Source organism: Centruroides vittatus, unplaced genomic scaffold (genome assembly GCF_030686945.1).
Source record: "Centruroides vittatus isolate TY-2023 unplaced genomic scaffold, ASM3068694v2 contig_799, whole genome shotgun sequence".
Lineage (NCBI taxonomy): Eukaryota > Metazoa > Arthropoda > Arachnida > Scorpiones > Buthidae > Centruroides > Centruroides vittatus.
The window spans coordinates 3,334,785-3,355,466 of NW_027122516.1; the positions used below are offsets into that span (position 1 = coordinate 3,334,785).

General features: G+C 36.1%; 1 protein-coding gene across 2 annotated transcripts in view; it reads right to left on the reverse strand.

Moving 5' to 3' along the window:
- LOC136981937 (TBC1 domain family member 4-like) overlaps positions 1–20,682 on the reverse strand; it is a 76,051-nt gene that overhangs the window by 24,609 nt on the left and 30,760 nt on the right. For both annotated transcript variants that reach the window (XM_067278345.1, XM_067278344.1), the window contains exons 4-6: positions 18,278–18,787; positions 10,633–10,737; positions 10,408–10,549 (exon numbers count right to left, since the gene is read on the reverse strand). In XM_067278345.1, the coding sequence (XP_067134446.1) occupies positions 10,408–10,549; positions 10,633–10,737; positions 18,278–18,787 (757 nt within the window). The remainder of the gene's footprint in view (positions 1–10,407; positions 10,550–10,632; positions 10,738–18,277; positions 18,788–20,682) is intronic.

The following is a 20,682-nucleotide window of genomic DNA, read 5'->3' on the forward strand; positions in this document are numbered from 1 at the left end:
TCAAAGTAACCGTGGTTCAGGCCAGGCTTAAGGGTGAACCACTGTCGGTGTTTTTTGACCTAAGGGACCAAGGCATCACGAGTTACGACGAAATAAAGAGGGGTCTCATTAAATGCTTCGATCGGAGGGACAAAGAACAAGATCCTTTCAGTCAAGTCCTAAAAATAGCCCAAAAGAGAGGAGAGAAAGTCTGTGAGTACGGAATCCGCATAAGGTCTTTGTTCTCGCGCGCCGTGGCTCGTAACAGTAACTTGGCCACGCTCCGGGATAACGCTGTGAAAGAGTGTTTTTTGAGAGGTTTGGCCACTGACATCCGGAGGCAGGTAATGCAAAAACATCCGGACACCTTGGACCAAGCGATATGTAGGGCAGAGGAAGAGGAAGAGATTGAGGCGGCTTGCGGAAAAGGGAAAATAATGAGCGAGGTGTGCACGAATTCAGAACATAAGGTTTCGTCCTCTGAGAAAGAGGATGGCGTGAACAGCCGTATTGCAGAGCTCGAGGGTCAAATACGGGCATTGACGGAGTCGGTCGCATCGTTAACAGGATGTATGAAGGGAAATGGGAATCCCGATAGAAAGTGGAGCAATGAGAGAAGATGCTATGCTTGCGGGGAGAAGGGGCACCTGGCTAGACAGTGCAATAAGCGTAGGCATTTAAACTAATGGAGGGCCATTTGGGAGGTCAGACAGATGGCCAGAGCGTGAGATTGGAACTGACCACGAGGATCCAATTATCCAGGCGCGGGTTACCGACAATCGAAGGTCTAATGTTAGGTACCATGGTTACTTGCCTAGTCGACACGGGCGCGGAAAGGACCGTTATTAGAGACGAGCTAGCTGAAAATATAAGAAAACAGAATAGAAACTGGGTTGTGTTTAATGATTCCTGTATAAGCGGAATGTCAGGTGCTCTCCTGAGAAGTGATGAGGCTGTAATTATCGATTGTAGATTCGAGAACGGGTGTAGGGTATGTGCTAAGGCTCCTAGTTTGAGTTTTCCAAAGGGGACGGACTATGACTTAATTTTCGGCATGGATGTTATTTGCCAACACCCAGAGCTGCTGACTGGCATCAGGGTAGTTGTGAATAGTACGAACCTGAGGGGAAGTGGGGATTTCTCCATTAACATAAACACTGAGCTAGGTGATAAGACGGGGTTATGGAAGTTGGATCACCTTGAGGAGAAGGTTAAGGAGAGGGTGATCGATGTGTTAAAAAGGTATCCAAACGCTATGGCTAACGAAGTTTCAGAGTTATCGGGGACCAAAGATCACGTGCACTCCCTTGAATTGACGTCTGAGTGTCCGATAAAAGTTAAGCAATACCGTATCCCATACAGCTACTTGCCTGCCCTCAAAAGACAAATTAATGATCTCCTGAAGGCGGGAATTTGCGAGGAGAGCACGTCAGAGTGGAACTCCCCGATACACGTCGTTCCGAAGGACTCTGGCGAGCTCCGCGTCACTCTGGATCTGAGGAAGGTAAACGAAATAACGAAAACGCAGGTTTTTCCGATGGCTAGGATCGATGACATATTGTCTCAGCTTAATGGGAATAAATATTTTTCGGTTCTAGACCTTAAGGCGGGTTATTTTCAGATCCCCTTGGATCCCAGGGTAAGGCATGTTTTCGCGTTCTCCACACCTTGGGGCAAATACCAACTTTGCCGGATGCCTCAAGGGGGTAAGAACAGTGGGAGATTTTTTCAATATGTCATGACGAAAATCCTGGCTAAGTTCGTAGGGAACTCTTGCTTCGTCTTTCAAGACGACATCGTTTTGTTTTCCCAAACATTAGAGGACCACCTTGATTTGTTCGATCGCGTCATCAGCACCCTGAATAGCGAAGGCCTTAAACTTAACCCAAAAAAATGCCAGATATTAGCGGAAGAAGTAAGTTATCTAGGGCACATAATTAGTAGGGAGGGAGTACGTCCGGACCCGAGTAACATCGAATCCATAAGAATGGTGAGGGCGCCCCAGAGCGTGAAAGGTGTCCGCAGTTTCCTTGGCGCGGTAGGGTTTTTTCGAAATTTTATACCATCCTTTGCTGACCTTGCCGCACCGCTTACCGAGTTAACAAAGAAGGGAAAAAAATTTGCGTGGGGTCTGGAGTGCCAACAAGGGTTCGAAAAGTTGAAGGAAGCCATCGCCACACCGCCATTATTAGCACACCCTAATTTTAATGAACCCTTTTTCTTACACACCGATGCGTCTAAGATAGCGGCTGCTGCAGTGCTAGAGCAACGCAGAGAGGGGGGCTTAGTACCGATCGGCTACTTCAGTAAGAGGTTTCAGGGAGCTGAACTTAATTACTCGACCATAGAAAAGGAGTGTTTGGCCATAATCATGGCCCTGAGGCATTTTAAGTTTTTAATCTTGGGGCAAAGGACAATAATTCTCTCCGATCACAAGCCTTTGGTCTTTCTTAGTAACATCAAAAACGGAAGCAATCGCTTAATCAGATGGGTGATGGAGCTCATGGATTATGACATCGAGGTGCAGCACGTTAAGGGCGTGAATAATAATGTGGCGGACTTTTTGTCAAGGAACGTTAATGGGGTATATCACGTTGAGGTAGGGGCCACGAATTTTGCTATTCCTGATAGGTACGAAGTACGTTTGTCGCAAGACAGAGACGAATTTTTTGGACCTATTAAACGGGATTTAATGAGAACTCCTGATGGTAACGGCATAAGGAGTAAGATGCCACAGTATATAGTAGTGGACGAATGCCTATATAGGCAAAGTTATTTCAGGGCGCGCGATCAGTATTACAGCCAGGTCTGCGTGGGGGAAGACATTTCCAAGGAGTTAATCAAGGCTATTCATAATAATAATCTGTCGGGGCATTGGGGAGTACGGAAGACGATGATGAGCATCGAAAAGCATTATTATGTCAGAAACCTAAAGGATAAAGTAGAGGAAGTGGTTAGGACCTGTGAAAAGTGTCAGAGGCACAATATTCATAAGGGAAAGGCCCCATTTCAGGAGAATGAGGTGGCTAATGCCCCTTTTCAGAAGATCGCCGTCGACATCATAGGTCCCCTTAATACGACGAGTCAAGGGAATAGCTTTATCCTTGTGATGATCGATATTTTCACGAGATTTGTAGAGATTCACCCCTTAAGAGATCAAACTGCGTGGTCGGTTAGCAATGCTATCTTTAACTCAATAATCTGTCGTTATGGTGCACCCGAAACTATTATCTCGGATAGGGGGACGAATTTTCTTTCGTCCCTGTTCTCCGATTGTTGTAAGTGGCTTGGGATCAAGAGAAACATTACTACAGCCTATAGACCGTGTTCAAACGGGTTATGTGAAAGAGTTAACAAGTCGCTAATAGAGATGATATCAAAGTCCTCGGAGAGAGGAGGGGCGGAATGGGATGAAATGATTTATCCGGCCTGCTTCGCTTATAATAATTCGCACCACTTGGCAATTGGCGAGTCGCCTGCATTCCTGTTATATGGAATAGATCCCCGCATTCCGAATTTCGAACAACACGTCGATGAAAGCACGACTGACGAGCGTAGGACGTTTCTCATCACAAAACTTCGTGCTCTAAGGGAGTCTGCAGGGAAACGCGCTACCAAATTTAACGAGAAAAGAAGAGAATACGGGAGTAAGGGGCGAAAATTGGAGAAGTTTTTAGTAGGACAAAAGGTCTGGGTGAGAAAGAAGGGGGGAAAGAAAAATAAATTCGCGGATAAATACAAAGGGCCCTTCCGCATCATTAGAGTTGTGAACCCGACTACGTATTGCGTAGAAGGGTGTAACTTCAAAGACAGGGAGACTGTCCATGTTGACCGTATAAAGATGTGCTACGGAGAACCGGTAGAAAAAACTAGGCGTGGGGAGAGAAAAAGGGGAGGAAAAAGGCAACCTAGCGATCATGAAATAGAGGATGAAGAGGAGGGTCAAGATGGGAGATGGAACAGGAGATTGAGGAGCAGTGATGTTAGGGTAAAGGGTGTTGGCAACGACGTTCCGCAGGGGAATAGCGATGACGAAGGCATAAGCAAGCGACCGTACAACCTAAGGCATCGTGAGATTGACTTCCGTAGGCTACACTACGGTAGTTAATCGTCTCCGAGGGGAGATATGTAGCGCTTCGTCGCTATTAACTATATGTATATATTTATGTATTTTTTTTTTTTGTTCGATTGTTCTATTTATATGTTTGTTTTTTCGTTTATGTCGCGTCGCGTATATGTTGTTGTATCGGGTTTTAGATGTGACGCACAGCCATTTTGTTGTGTACCGTACCGTCTGTTGTCGTCATTGCTGTGCCGTGGTTTGTGATTCGCTATTTGGAGGATCACGTGGGAGGAAAAGAAAAAGCTCCCGGATGGTGGGAGATATAAACGGGTGACTTCCACGTGTCGAGATATTTTTTTTTTTTCATTCTTCTCTTTCGTGGATCGGGGATCTGGAGCGGTGAAGAGACGAGAGAAAGGATTCGAAGCAGAGCAGCCGATCAGGAAGAAGAAAAAAAAGACAAGAACCAGCGAGAAGAATCTCATTTCGTAACTACGTGTCCCACGAAATACGGCGACGGTATCTACCATCTTGTAAATGTTTGTATAGTTTTTTAAGGTTTAATCGCGTATTAGTTTTAGTCTCGCGATTAATTACTGTTGTAATCTTAGTGTTATTGTCATCCTTAATTTTGTTAAGAACGCTGTTTGCCTGTTTAAATCAGGCGATCAATTCCCCCTTTTTGTGTGTGTAATTAATAAACCTTTGTTTGTTTATCTATACGCTTCTACCGACTATTCATTTCCACTTCCTTTCATACCCGCAAACCACGTGCTTGCGGAGTCCACACAGCAAGAAGACTAACTTGCTAAAAAAGATTATAAGTTCTCAAGACAACAATGAATTCTTTGGCCCTATCAAGATGGCTTTGTTAAAGAACAGTCATCAGCCTGATAAAGATGGGCCAAAAAGGATTAATCCTACATAAATTTCAATTAGATAGACTTAATCTTGTCCATGTAAATAAAAAGTTTATGGACCTGAGAAACAAGATGCACTTTCATTGGGAGAGTGGCTATACATAACATGATAAAACACTCATAATTTCCAACTTGTGGGACATTGGAAATGAGAGAAAACTGTGAAGCTGATTAGCTGGTACTACTATTTCAAGAAAATGAGGAAAAGCATCAGACATTATATAGAGCATTGCAAAGAGTGCCAACTGTATAACCTCCATCAAGATAAAGGTCCCATTCAAAGAGATGGAGGTTGCAGAGTATCTGTTTCAAAAGATATCTTTTGACATCATCGGGCCCCTTACCACTATATGTAAAGGTAACCAATACATACTGGTTATGATTGATATCTTTACCCATTTTACCAAGATCTCACCATTACCTGATCAGTTAACACAGCAGATGCAATCTTTGACACTATTATTTGTTGTTATGACTGTTCACAGGTGATCGTCTATTTACACCTTCTCTATTCGAAAACATGCAAAGATCTTGAAATAAAACAGAATATTATGACTGCATATAGACCTTGTTCTAACTTGGTCTTTGAATGTGTGAACAAGTTGACAATTAATGTTATATCTTGCATATCTGACAGCAATAACACTCAATGAGATCAATTCTTATGTCTGGCACTGCTTACCTACAACATTAAAACCTATTCTTCCATTAACAAATCTTCTGCCTTCCTAATACATGCATTTGACCTGAAATGTCCTCAAATCCCAAAAATTACGAGTTTCCAAAATGCCCTGAACCCATATGATTCTTGTGACTATATGATGAAAAAGCTAAGAGTCATCTGGGACACTGCTTACAGCTTAAGCAGAAAGAAAAATCAGGTTAATAAACTAAACAAAATAAATATAAGGGCATCTGCATCTACCAGTTTAGTTTGGGGCAAAAAATGTGGTTCCTTAAAAAGACAAGAGATAGTAAATATGAAAAATTTTCCCTGAAGTAGGTTGAACCCTATCATATGGTTCACATTCTCAAATCTATAAATATGAAGAATGAAGAGAGTTCACAAAACAATAAATGTGTGGTCCATATTGATCATGTTAAATCATATCTCATCCACTTAATATATCCCAGCAGACCTGGACAACTCCAGAGATGTGAGAACAAAAAGGATCAAGGAGGTGATGAGGATGACCAATCAGATATTCCATACATCCTTTCATCCCATTTTAGAAATGAGGATCCACCATTTCAGAACAGCGACAAACAAGCTCAAGATCATCCTGCTCATTATTACAATCTCTGCAGTACACAGATCGACTTCTGCTGCCTACACTACAGGAAGTAACTTCTAGGGATATGTGTGACAGTTACCTGCCATGGCTTTTTATATATAAATATATTTAGTTATAGTTTTTATTTGAGATATTTCTATAACTCTCTCTGTCTTTTTCTTTTACTTGCTGGTTTATTGCCTAGAGAGGCAATAAACTCAGTGGGAGTGAGGGGAAAGAGTATATAATTGGTGGATGGAAGAAAACACACATTTTGCATGTGTAGAAAGACATGCAAAATGACAAGATTGCTCAATGTCATACCATTCTTCTTTTGAGATACTGAAGGACATGACATTACCACAATCCATCATTTTGGGCTTTGAGATACTTCTCCTATATAGCCTGCCATTGCTCTTCCCTCCTCCTTATTCTAGTCTTCTGTAGTTTTAATATAAGTTAAAGCATCACAGGCCTGATATATCAGTATTGACTCATTTTACAAACTGATATTTAATTTTTTTCCAATATGCATCCTTCACATAGTTTTTCCATGGCAGGCATTCAAACATGATGAAGAACATACTGTACCATAAAACTAACTGATGGTAGACAGCACATCCTCTCCACATATTATGTGTCACCAATAGCCAAGTGACAAATTGTTCTTGTCACTTTTGGCAAGTGCCAACTTGGCAGGGAACAGGTTTTTTGACACCATATTCCAAGAATTTGGCTCTTATGTGGGCTGGTTGGCACTTTGGCTGTTTTTTAACTTATTTTTAACATTTTCTTATTTGTATATGTGAAATTCAAAAAAACATTACCTTTCATGAAGCTAGTAAAAAGATTTTTTCATTATAGATGTGTGGTTACATGCCATATTTCCAATGTATATTTTGTATAAATTTATATTACTTTAAAATTGTATATTCCCTGTTTCCTTCTATCTTTCCTATTTGTCTATTCTTCCTGAAATGTTCTTGTTTAACCCTCTTTCTTTGGTATGTGGACAACTAATCCATTAGAACAAAAGAATGGAATGCAACCCTGAAGACGAGAAGGTGAACACGTGTCTCATTCAGGAGTGGGAACCCGAGGAGGTTAGATGACAAAATTTGGTCTCTCCAGTGCATTTTAGCCTCGCATGGAGAGACGAGAACTTTGGAAAGAGAGAGAATTGATTATGAGGAATAAAAAACGTTATCAGCCCTTTGAACTGATTTTAAGAGAGTGATAGAAGTGAAACCATTCCTTAGCCCAGTAAGAAATCTCATTCCACGATATCATTGCAACTAGAATGTCGCACCAGGTTGTGGGTACCCTCTTTTAGTTTACTAGTTATAATTAGTCATAAGCACCTAGCTGTAAGTTATGTATAATTTTAGACGACTGATTCGGGTAGAGGTCATCACAGAATTTTTATCAGGAATTGATCTTGTACTATTTTTTGTGTGATTACTTGTGCATATTATTTGGTGGGAGAGGTGTTAGTTGGCATTCTTAAAGAATCCTGTATTGTATCGAGCAAAATAACAAGTTTCATTTTATTTTTATTCCTTTGTCTACATATCTTGCTCATTCACCTCACAGATGCATAATTTTTATTCTTCCTCTAAAATCTTTTCCAAATCTCTCTACATTTTTAATGACAGTTTTTGGCAAGTGTCCTCTACTGAATTGATTTTAGATTCAGGAACTTTTATAATTTTTTTTTTTTTTTCGTTTTAATTGAATTCACGTGTCTGTGTATTCCTATCGCGCTTCACACTTTACAAGTTTTCTCTATCTTAATACAATTAAGTAACTCTAGCTAACCCTTTGGTGAGTGATTAACTGGAAGCTCTCTGTCCTAGAATGAGTCAGGTTTTAAAAAATGTAAAATTTACAAAAAAATATCACATCTTATAATTGATATTTTTTTCTGATTTGACTGTGTCGAATAACTCAACAATTCAGAAGGAGACAGCAAGTGTGAATGACTACTAAACACTATGTTTGTCTTTATGCTAGAAAATTCTATGCTAAATCTTGTGAAACTTAAAAATCATGCAAAAATATTTCCTAGACCTGTCAATAGATGTCACCAGCTGTCTGTAAAGTTTTAAGTTTACCTGCAAATATACAAGTGTACTACAATTAAACTTGAAGAACATATGTGTATATATATAGAGTAATACCTCTGTTTTCATTGACTTCGGTTATTGTCGGTTTCGGTTTTTGTCAGTTGCCTCAGACTTTGTCGGCATGCTCGTGTGACCTCACTGCTACTTTTGCAAAAACAAAGGACAACCCATGTGTTTTCTCCCATTCTCCCCTCCTCTCCATCTTCCATACACCAAGAAGTGTCTTCAGAAAGGTAAATGCCATGTTAAATGTTCATTTATTCTTTACATTAGTCTTTTGTATTCATTTTATATTAATTCTTGTTGTTTTTAGTATTAAGCACTATATTTATTCTCTATAAAATGTCTTTTTGGTATGTATTTTGGAGTGTTTAGAAGGAATTAATTGGATTTACATTGATTCATGTGGAAAAATTTGCCTCGGTTTTTGTCAGTTTTGGATTTCGCCGATTGTTTTCATCGGACGGATTATTGATGAAAACTGAGGTATTACTGGATGTGTGTGGATGTGCGTGTGCGTATACTCTGTACAACCCACCACATATATCACATATATTTATAGGCATACTCATAAAAAAAATTCAGATATATAATAGTTTGACTCCTCTTAACATTTTAAATCCAAAAAAACTGATATTTAGTGATGGACAGTTGATGTGCAAGCAATGTTGTAAGGTCTGGCAATATGTGGTCAGATTTTGCAATATTTCAATGATTTTTTTCAATCTGGTGATTTTTCTATACTATTATAAATTTATTCAAAGCTTGTTAGAATTTTTTCTAAAAACAAGGCTGGAGTTGAGCCTAGGCAAACTAGACAATTACGTCTGGATAGGAAAGAAACACGTAAATTGATTTGTAAATTTTTATTTCTTTATATTTGAATTTAAATGGTTGATAAACACAATGAATATTCTCTAAACCAGTGATTCTCAAAGTGGGGGTTGTGAAAAATATTTGGGAGGGGGGGTCGCTGAAAAATTGATGCCAGATCAATTTTTTTTCAAATATTTTATAAATTTATTATGGATTCATGTTTAGAAATAATAGAAATAAAAAATATATAAAATAATTTTTACTTAAATAAATTGCACATATAAATAATAAAAACAATATAAATATTTAAATACGAGCCTAAATATATTATTCATAAATTTGTGCGCTATTGGGAAATCCCCCGAGTTTCACTTTCCGCCTAAACTATGATAGAACAGTATTGTCATTTGGAATGATGTTTGCTAGCAGCGTTGCGTCTGTAGGCAAGTCGAGTTAGAAATACAGAAGAGCGTCGTTATCCGAAAACCGATCAACCGAAAGCGTTTCAGTAGGCAAATTTGAATTTCCGCTAGTGCTGTGGCACTGCAATATTTGGCTATGTCTTGGGATACTCCGATATTATTTTAGTTGATATGCATTTTTAGCTGGCAACACTGGCGCGACCATGAGAGGGTATTTAAGGGCGCGCCAGTATTTGAACAAGACTTTTTTCCTATCTTGAGTGGTAAGTTTTGCTTGTTTTTCTGAGGACTGTGTTGTGCTGAATCGGAAAGTTTTGAGACTAGATTAACTTCCGAAATATAATGTTTTCTGTTTTTATATTTTTCAATATATTTATTTTGTTTGTGAAAAATAAAGAAATAATTTTTTAAAAAATTTTGTTAGTCTTAACATTGACAAAAATTAAACGCAAAGCGATACACAATGGAGGGAAATTTCAACATGGAATAGATTAATTAAACAAAAGAAATTAACTCCTCCTGAATTTAAATTAACCCCCTCCCTCCGGAATGTTTTTCTACACATACTCATTCTTCGGGGGTCCTTTGAAATTTTTAAGTGCAAAAAGGGGTCGCGGACCAAAAAGTTTGAGAAACACTGCTCTAAACCAATGAGATTTTGGGCTACCAACACCTGTAGAATACGGATAGAAGCAAGTATTGGCATTGAATCGATTGGAAAATAACTAGTATCGGTTTTGTATTGGCAAAATTCAGTATTGTAACTTCTATGCTAAAAATAAAAAATTTAAATATTTATAAACTTACCTTCAATATCCAAACAAAGGCGGTGAAACCAATGCAAAGGACAAGTTTCACAGAAGAGAATTTCCCCTTGTGTTAAATGTTTCTGATAATCTTGATGTGCATTATGGAATGCTTGCTTCAAAGTATGCATTATCTCATCTACCTGCATTATTTAACAAAGAAAATATTTTAAATTTTAATTTTATGTAAGAATTTGAAATTAATTTTTTAAAAAGTATTTCTTACAACTCTTGCAGCTTGACAACAGAATATATAACCTATATAGCTTTCTACACCAGTTAACGATGTTTCTTTACAGATAAATCCAAAATAATCTGGATTTTTTATACCCTATTAAAAAAAAAATTTTATATAATAACATATTCATTTTAATTCTGATCAAATATAAAAATAATCCTCAAAACTCCTTTAATTTTATGGCTAAAATTGTAATTGTAAAATTGGAGTCTAATTTGTTGTCAGTAGTTGCTGCTAAGTTCTTCAGCTTTATCTTGTCTTCCTCATTTCTATCTTTTATCTTCAATTGCTCTTTTTGAATTTGTATTTGTCACTTGCTGATTTGTTAAATCCATGTCAGAGTTTGTGTTTCACTGTTCCAACTAAAATTCCTTCCTGTGCAAGAGCACCTCACTTTGTTCACCTTTTTTTTTTTTTTTGGAATGTGTACATAGTTCTTCCAAAAGCTCTTAAATGTTGCACATTAGGTTCTTTTCCATTCCACGGTTCATATGATGTTCTGGCAATGGATCTACTAGGAAGATGATTGGACTGCGATTTTCAAATCGCAGACCTATACATTCCCATTGTTATCTGTCCTTTGTTAATCTTGAGAATGGTATTGCATAGAGGAAAATTGAGACCAGATACGGACAGCTTATTTTAAATTAAAATATGATTAAAAATTGCAATGAGGAATCCAAAAATTTAATAAAAAATGGTAGTTTGTGACTTTGTTTTCAAGATACAATAGGGTCAAAGTGATAACATCCATGCTCCCTGTTGCAATTGAGTGTGCGTAATGGAATTTAAGGGGGAAAAACAGCATTGCACGTGTCTAATGGAAAATGGATGTGAAAAACAAACAGAACACAAGAACAAAGCAATTGACATCTATTGGTTTGTTCTCAAATTGCCTTATTCTTTCTCGCTGTTCCTCTATTCTATCATAATATGACAAAGTCACATAATGCTTCTAGTTTATATCAATTAGTCTATGGTAAAATAGATTTTGTTGTGTGTTGTTTTGCTTAAGGTTGTAATTTTCAAGAACCTATCAATGACAATAAGTGAGGTTCTGTTGTATTCAATTTATTGACAAAACATAAATAACAATTGAATAATCATTGCATTCTTAAATTAATTAATTTAAATTTAGTTTAATTCATGAAAGTAATAAAATAATTAATGAAAATATTTGAATATATTCATAGGATATTTGGGATCACATACCATTAATGTATAAAATTAATAAGGTTAAGGCCAAAAAAATGAAAAATATAAGAATTGATTTTGCATTACTTTCTATAATTGTAATTCATTTAGATGATATTAAGTATAAATTAAATTGAATTTGAAACAACTAAATTATTTTTAATTTAAACTGCAATTTAAAAAATAGTTGTTTATAATCATTTGTGTTGGAATACAATGATTGAAGTTATTTCTAATGTATTCTATATAATGTATCTAATATACAGCTGCTCCCCTATGTACAAAAAGGTTAGGTTCCCAAGGTTTTGTCCTAAGTCAAACTAACAAAGAAAGTACATCTGTACACAGAATAACCACATACTCTTAGTGTTTGATCCTTCAATGTATTTAATAGAATACTGTAGTGCTTCGCAACTATTTTTTTTGTTTTGGTTTTCCCCTCGACCCCTTTTGTTTTTGTTCGTGGTACCACCTTTTCTCAGTTCACCTGTGGTGGGTAAACCCCCCCCATGTATTTTATGTATTATTATTATTAAACTTTTTCTATGTTAACGTTTAATATATCTTTCCAACTAACCCTTTTGTTTCCCACTGTTAAACCTGCTAAACAGAAAAATAATTACTTTATGGCGTGTTTTGGGCTAGCGGAGTCCCCATACTGAGTAAGAGGGCATAAGGACAACTTTTAGCCATTCTGAGTCAAGACTGCGAGACGAGAAGCACGTGGTGAGAAAGGACAAAGGTACGAGCGAGACGAGTGTCGACGAGAAAGGAACAAGAGAGAGAAGCTCAGTCAACGAAGATTCAGAAGGATTGTGTAAAAGGACTGGAACAATCAAGATATAAAGGAGGTTTCATAATTGGATATTTCGTCCCGCCGAAAGGTGTCCACGTGGTCAGGTTGTATCCTCAATTAATTGTGATAGACTTTGCAAATTGCCCAACTCGCCAAACAAAGAAAAGGGATCCCCTTCTAACATAACTTTTCTATATTCTTTCTTTAATCTAAGTAACAGTAGTTTTAGTTTAATTTAAGTAAGTTTTAATTAGTATTATAAGATGATTTGAACGGATTGTAAACTGGCCGGTTTTGGGACTCACACGTGTAACCAGATCTACGAGCATTGTGAACGAGGAGAAATAAACGGTTTAAATTCTGTAATTTAAGTTGACTGTAAATAAATAATTACCATATCGTTTATTTGAAATACGTGTTAATCCGTGGTGTATTATTTATATAATGTGGTTCTCATTAACCCGTCACACCACACACCTTATGTTGGCAGCTGGATTGGCCAGTGGAGGTCATTTGAGGAGGATATCTGCTTGGCACAATATAAAAGGTTGCAACCCACGTGTAGTAGACACCTTTTCTTTTTGTTCATGCTTGCGGTGTTCTGGCCACGTGTGAAATATAAGAGATTGAGGAGAGGATGGAGGATAGAAATTTGGCTGAAGAGACAGCGATCGGTTTGCATCCAACCAAAGACACTTTAACATTAAGATACAATATATTCAAGAGAAAGAAGATCGGTGGAAGCTTCATCTGAACGTATTAGTTTCTCTCTTCCATTGTTTGTATGTGGTAGAAAAAGTATTGTGAGTAGATTAATTTGTATTTTTGTTACGCACCTTTTGTTGTTTGCTTTTATCATGTGCCACGAGCCCCTAAAAGGAGAGGAAGAAAGAGAGGGAAGTGTGAAAACGTGTGTTATTACTTGGACATTGTAAATTTGTCAATTTTGTAATAGTTCGCGTTCTATGTATATATCATGATTGTCAACGGGAATTAATGAAAAGCCAGTATATCTGTCAAGACAACAGTGGCGTGCCGTGACATTTGATGACAGGGAAGCTGTGTTTCTGTAAGAAGCCGACTTCCAGGGGCAATCAGTTAATTGCGCGTCAGTGATGGTCTAGGGCAGTGGTTCTTAACCTTTTTATACTCGTCGCCCACCAAATATTTCATAATTTTTTTGTGACTCCCATTTTTTAATAATAATTTATATTTGATAATTTGATAATTTATCTATAATAAATTGATTTTTTTATTATTGCTTTATTTTTTATATAATGAATGTAAATCATAATTTTATTATTTCATTATCTATTTAAATAACATTCAAATTTCACAATTAAACATGAAAACTCATTAATTTTTAACAGAAAATAAAATAAGAAACATGTCGATAAATCGATCCAATGTCGATGCTAAAACTAAACTAAAACTAAAACGCCCACTTGTAGTAAGGATTTTGCATAACTTTTGCAAAAATATTTAAATTTTCAAAGCCTACTATTTTTCCTAATTATTTTTAAAATTCCAAGCATTAATAGTTTCTTAAAATTGCTTTGGAATAAAAGAAGTAAATACTGCGGTGTAAGTAGCATATTTACATTTATTTCTTCTGTACTAACAAAGTTGTATGTAGGAAAAAATACAAAATAAATAAATAAAAACTAAATAGGAAAACTTTATCTTTCTTATTTCACTTTTCAATACGATATTCGGATTATACATCAATTTTCTTTTTATTATATTCTGAAGGAAATTTTGCATAATTTGGCGGCCCCGGCAAACTTCTTATGGACCCCCAGGGGCCGCGGCCCCCTGTTAAGAATCACTGGTCTAGGGTCCATTCGTATTCATTTGTTCGATAAGCCAGTAAAAACTGTAGACTTCTCTAAATGTATTTTTAATATCACAATTACATTCTGAATCGCTAGCCACGATATAAGGGCTAAAATTAAAAATAAATTATAAAAACTTACTCGGTGAAATAAAATGTGCGATGGATATACATACCTGGTACAATGTATTGTTCGATTGTATTAATATACTTTTAAAGAAAATTATAATTAAAATATAGCTTTGTAAAGAAACGTACATAAAAATAACATAAAATAGTCTTTACTTTTTAAATCTTAAAACAATCCACTTAGTCAAATATCTTGATACGAGTAGCTAATGGATGGAACTAGTGCCGGTCCAGGTAGGTGTGTAGTGAGTGTGTGCGTGCCAAATCCCGAGGGTGCCGATACCGGTCAATGTCAAATGCCTCTTTTGTCGCATCACTAGTATATCTCAAAGGACGCCACAGGGCTGTTGTAAATTTTAAACGTTTCTCACCGTAGCTGTAAAAATCTAACTATGTTAAACTTAATACTCATTCGTTTTCTAACTAATTCGTTTTAATACCAGGTGTACACGGAAATCAGTTTCCCACTGTACTGAGCGAGTGATTGGTTCTGTTAAGCTTTTGTTGAAGTAAAATTCTGGCTCTTTCAACAGGATTTTATTTATGTCCCCATTCCCTAATCTCTTAATTATTTAGTCACTTCTTAAGTAGAAATAAGTCGAAACCAGTTACTTTGTACCTGAATATCTGTAGTCTTGGGAAAACAGTGGAAAGACAAATTTTTATGACAACGGATATATAAATCGTAAATTTAAGGAAAATAAATTCTAGAGTTTTTTTTTGTACCATTGTACGTACTGTACGTCTCATTCATTAAATTTGGTTGTAAATGACGCTGCCAAAGTAACAGTTAATTTTTAACACTGTACTAGAATTGTACAAGTTTTTCCTGCATCCCCTTACAGATGGGACATACTAAATCGTAATATCACCGGTTTAACATCGAAATCCGTAAGTAATATAAGATGGGAGAGCGGAATAAATGCAGAATAAATATATCAAATATTTTAATGGAGTTTTTTTAAACTCCTGTCAACTATACAGAACTATCATAAAAACGTGCCAGTAAACTCCTATCGGTTGGGTTGTTATAAATCTAGTCTAGGGTGGGCAACCCTTTTTGTAACATGGGCCAGAATAAATTTTATGTTTTTTTCCACGCTGTAGTAGTTAATTGACGCCTTCTTGTGACTCGTAATTTTTTTAGTCTGCAAATATGAAATAAATAAATAAAAAGTTAATTACTACATTTATTTCTCTTATCGTTTTCGAAAATTACAAAGAATTGGAAAAATAACTAATTAATAGTTATTTTTCCAATTTAATAATCTATTAAAGATCTCGCGGGCCGGATAGAAACTTTTCGCCAGCCGTAGCTGGCCCGTGGGTTGCCCGCCGTTGATCTAGTCTGCTCATGATTCACATAATCGGGCGAGGATGGCCGAATATCTAGCAGGCGGCTAACAGCCCACAACCGCTCCGGGATATAAAGTCGCGTACTCTTTACGCGTGTGTCGCTTCTACCAGCTAAACCGTGACGTTGGTGCTCTGTAAAGCGCATGCGCCAATGCCTATAATCTGGCTGCTTGGAAGTTGACAGGCAGGCGGCTAACAGCTCACAACTGGTCCGGGATATAAAATTAGATGCTCTATGCGTGTGTTGCTTCTACCAGCTAAACCGGGCGAGGTTGGTGCTCTGTAAACTGCATGTGCCAAAGCCTATATAATCTGTCTGATTGGAAACTGACCCGGTTTCGACATTCCTTCCGCCACCGAATTATTCGAATATACAATAGCAATCTTATCGTTTTTTTCGCATGTAGTATAGAAATTTGTAAAAGATACATAATGCAGTTATAATAAAATATTAATTTTAATTAATTCAAAGTACGTTAAAATATGAAAATTTATATTTTATAAAATACACAGGAAGGTCATTGGAAGGTGGAATCGGCGCTTCCATCGCTTCCAATGACGGCACGCCACTGCAAGACAACTTGTCTGTTGTTTTTGTCTAGCCCAGCAGACCTTGTTCTACAGGGGCATTCTACAATACATTATGCTTGTTTACCTGCTCACTGCTGTTTATTTTGGATGTTTTGAATGCAGTTTTTTTCACCTAACGCACTTAGTTTTATAATGTCGAGTTTAGTTTCCACGGTAATAGAGCCACACTTCTTGTATTTATCACCACTGCCAGATTTACTATTATGTTTTGGAAACTTTTTTAAAGCACTGATCATAAAAATTTATCAAAATTACAAACATTAATGAAAAAACACCATTACTGCAATGTTACCAATTTCAACACCACTTCATCAGTGTTGTTGGAATATCAGAGTTTGTATGAAAATAAAACATGACAACATACAATAGAAATAAACACACATTAATTATTTATTAAAAATTTATGATTTAATACTGGCTGAAGACTGACTTTGACATTTCCCACAACCACCAAGAGACCTTCAGAATTCAGGTGAAATTTAAATTTTAGACATATGGTCAAATTGTTCATAAATCTGAAAGTTTGTAAGTAGGGGAGTGCCTGTAATCTATTATGAATGTACTATGTTATAATGATTTTGTAATGAATATTTAAAAAGTTATATAATAAAAAGTTGATGGCACTGGTAACAATCCCTTAGGAATTGTTAATCATGATGACTTCCTGTTTGCTTTCCCCTTTCCCAACACTGATTTTCTGTTAAACAGATTGTGTAATCCTTTGTTCTTTGCCATGCAACCGGTTCTACAAGTTTAATCAGTTATATTATTAGAGAGGTTGCAGGCAAAGTTTTCATCTCTAAAACGTGAATGTCAAACTTTGAGTGCTGCCATCTTGTAAACCTAAAAATTTGACAAAAGGCGTTTGGAACATCGAGATGGCAGTGCCAAACATTCGATGTTCACATGTTAGAGATGAAAACTTTGGTCGCAACCTCTCTATAATTTCCTAGAAGTTGACAAGTCTAACAATTTGTAATGTATGTTTTATGGTTATTTAATTTGTTTTCAAATGGAATCATTATCCTTTGTTATATCTTGATGATGTATTCTGATGAAATTTTTTAAAGGGTAATAAGGATTACTGTATTTTTGTACAGAGAACATATTTAAAAGACAATTTAAAAGAGGATATGAGTTACACATTAGTTATGAATTGCAATTATAAACTTATGTAGCAACAATTCCCATAGGTGCAAGTTATACAATTGGATGAATTATGTGAAGATTTTACTTTTATTCTAGCAATTTTGTATGGATTATATGAATGTTTTTGTCTACCTTCCGGTAGACATCTTCAGATGGAATGTTACGATTCTACAAAAAAATTCTTCAAAGTCAATGAAAATTCTACATCATCTATATCCACCAATAGCCAGGCACCACACCTACTATGTAGGTGTGGTGCCTGGCTCTGGTGTATATAATATAGTAGGTGTGGTGAATGAGGCACCACACCTACTATGTAGGTGTGGTGTCCTACTATGCAGCATGTACGATTCTAAATAAAGAATTTTTTTTGTAGAATCGTAACATTCTACCTAAAGATGTCTACTGGAAAGTAGATGAAACCGTTTGTGCAATTGGTTAATTGCTGGATTTTGGGTTAACTTTGTGAGTAATTTTTGTTTGTATATCCAAGTATTGTGTTGTTGTTCTTATATTCATATATATAGATCCTGCATATACCTGTAATGTAGTTTAATAATAACTTGCTTTTTAAAACTACTTACCTGGGAACAATGAGAAATATCTTTGAAACATTTTCTAAGTAACACTTGCTTCTTATCAGTACTTAAAAGACACAATTCCAATTGTCCTATCACAAATAACATTGTTCGGTTATGAGTCTGACGACTCACCGAACTAGAAGTTCCTACAATTTGTTTCAAGTTATCAGTTGGACCACAATAAAGAGGAAGTGAAGTCTGTTTAGTTGGTTTTATGGGCTTATTATTTTCTTTATCGTCGATTTTTTCTTGTTTTGCACATTTTGCTAGATCTTGTATTATAGTTTCTTTTGTGGGGGCATCTAAGCTCTGAGTATGAGTGATGAGAGAATGATCTGATGGAGGAATTAAAGTATTTGAAGATTCTTGTGAATTCTCTGAAGAAGAATTTTTGGAAGGACTAGATTTATCACAACTTTCTGAAATTGTTGACAAATTGGAAATCTTTTCATTGTCTTCTGATGTCTGTGAATTTGCAGCTAAGCAACTTGTTTCACTTTCTGCTGGTGTCTCCTGAAAAGGAAAGAATTTGATTAACAGCTTAATAATTATAAATATATGACAATTAGGGTAATTAAGTTTACAAAATAATTTAAAATGTTATGACAATTCTTATAAACTGTAGAAATTGCAAACATTTCCAGACATTAAACATTCATTAATAAAATGAAGTACCATATTAATTAAGTGACTCATTGATTACAATATAACAGTTGAAATTTTATATTATAAAACACAGATTAAATAATCTGTGCATTTGTTTTATAATAAAAATTTTTATTTTCATTCATAAAACAATGTACATTTTCTTATATTTAAACAAAATGAAACAAATTTTTGAATTTTCAGTTCAAATTAATTTTTTTAAGTACACAATATTATATATCACATTGAATTGAAGCCCAATATTTTATAACATGATACCATATAATTTTCTTCTGGTTAGCAAGGAAATGATTCATCTATTTGCTTCTTGATACCTATTTTTCCAGAACAACAAACAGAGAAAGTGTGAGTCTCCAGAAATGCCCCGGAAGCACACTAAAATCTAAAAACCACTAAATTTGTTAATATAAAATATAATTTTTATGTCCATAAAGGGAAATATTAAATATAATAGTGGGGAGAAACCTTTTCACAGAAATTAGGCAAAGAAAAACTAGGCAATGTAAGTCGTAAGATCAACTATCTCTGGTTGGAATCGAATTAAATGTCGATTTTGACTCACCCTGCGATCTGAGTTCAGATCTTGTTATTCTTAGTAATGAGTAATGACCAATTAGGAAGTGGGGATAAGGAAGAATAACCAATCAAAGTGGTTGATCAGGGACCGAAAATGATAAAAACTCTGAATTCGAGGACACAGTGTTTCTCCCTCTGATTTCTCATAGCACTGCATCTTACTTGGTTGACTTCTACAATTCATCCTTGACTCAAATTGAACTGATCACCACCTTCTCAACAGACTTTCTCATAACAATGCCCAGGGGCAGTCAACTCCATAGAAAACACTGAAGGATTCTTCTCTTGTCTTTCTCTCTCTTTAGAAAAAAAGAACCTGAAGATTTACGGTCTTCACCTGCAGATCCAAGAATATTATTGCTATAAGCTTCATTTTTGTTTAACTAAAATCAGGATGAATTTTTTGTAAATGTTGAGTCTGACTCAGTGTCTCAGTAAGCAGTGAAGACATTACTTTGATATCTCAAGAAAATAAAAATTACAAGCTCCATTACAAAACAGACACAGAAGAGCTGTCAAGTTTTTGTGATGCTGACTGGGCATCAAATCACATTGACAGAAAATCCATCAGTGAATATATAAGGCCTGTTTCTTTTTCAACCTCCAATGGTCCATAAAACAAAGACAAATGTAAATAACAAAACAAATTTATTACCAAAAGTTAGGTACAAACATAGTTACTTTTCGACATAATCACCATGAAGATTGAGGCATTTGTCTATCTGTGGATGAGCTTTGAAATCCCCTCTTCATAGAATGTTGTCACCAGTGACTTGAGATAGCCTTAACAATGTTGTTTTGAAGATCATCATTAGTCTCAAACCTCTGCCCTCCTAGCCACATTTTCAGTTCAGGAAAGAGGTAGAAATCACTCGGCGCTAAATTGGGGCTATACACTGGGTGTTTAAAGGTGATGAAGACTTCCGCCCAGCTTGAAACTTTTTAATGTATGAAGATTTCCACCTCTTTCCTGAACTGAAAACATGGCTAGAAGGGCAGAGGTTTGACACTAATGACAATCTTCAAAACAACTTCGTTAAGGTATCTCAAGTCACTGGCCAGCAATACTCTATAAAAAGGGGATTTCAAAGCTCATCCACAGATAGACAAATGCCTCAATCTTCTTGGTGATTATGTCGAAAAGTAATCTGTATGCTTCTGCTTTT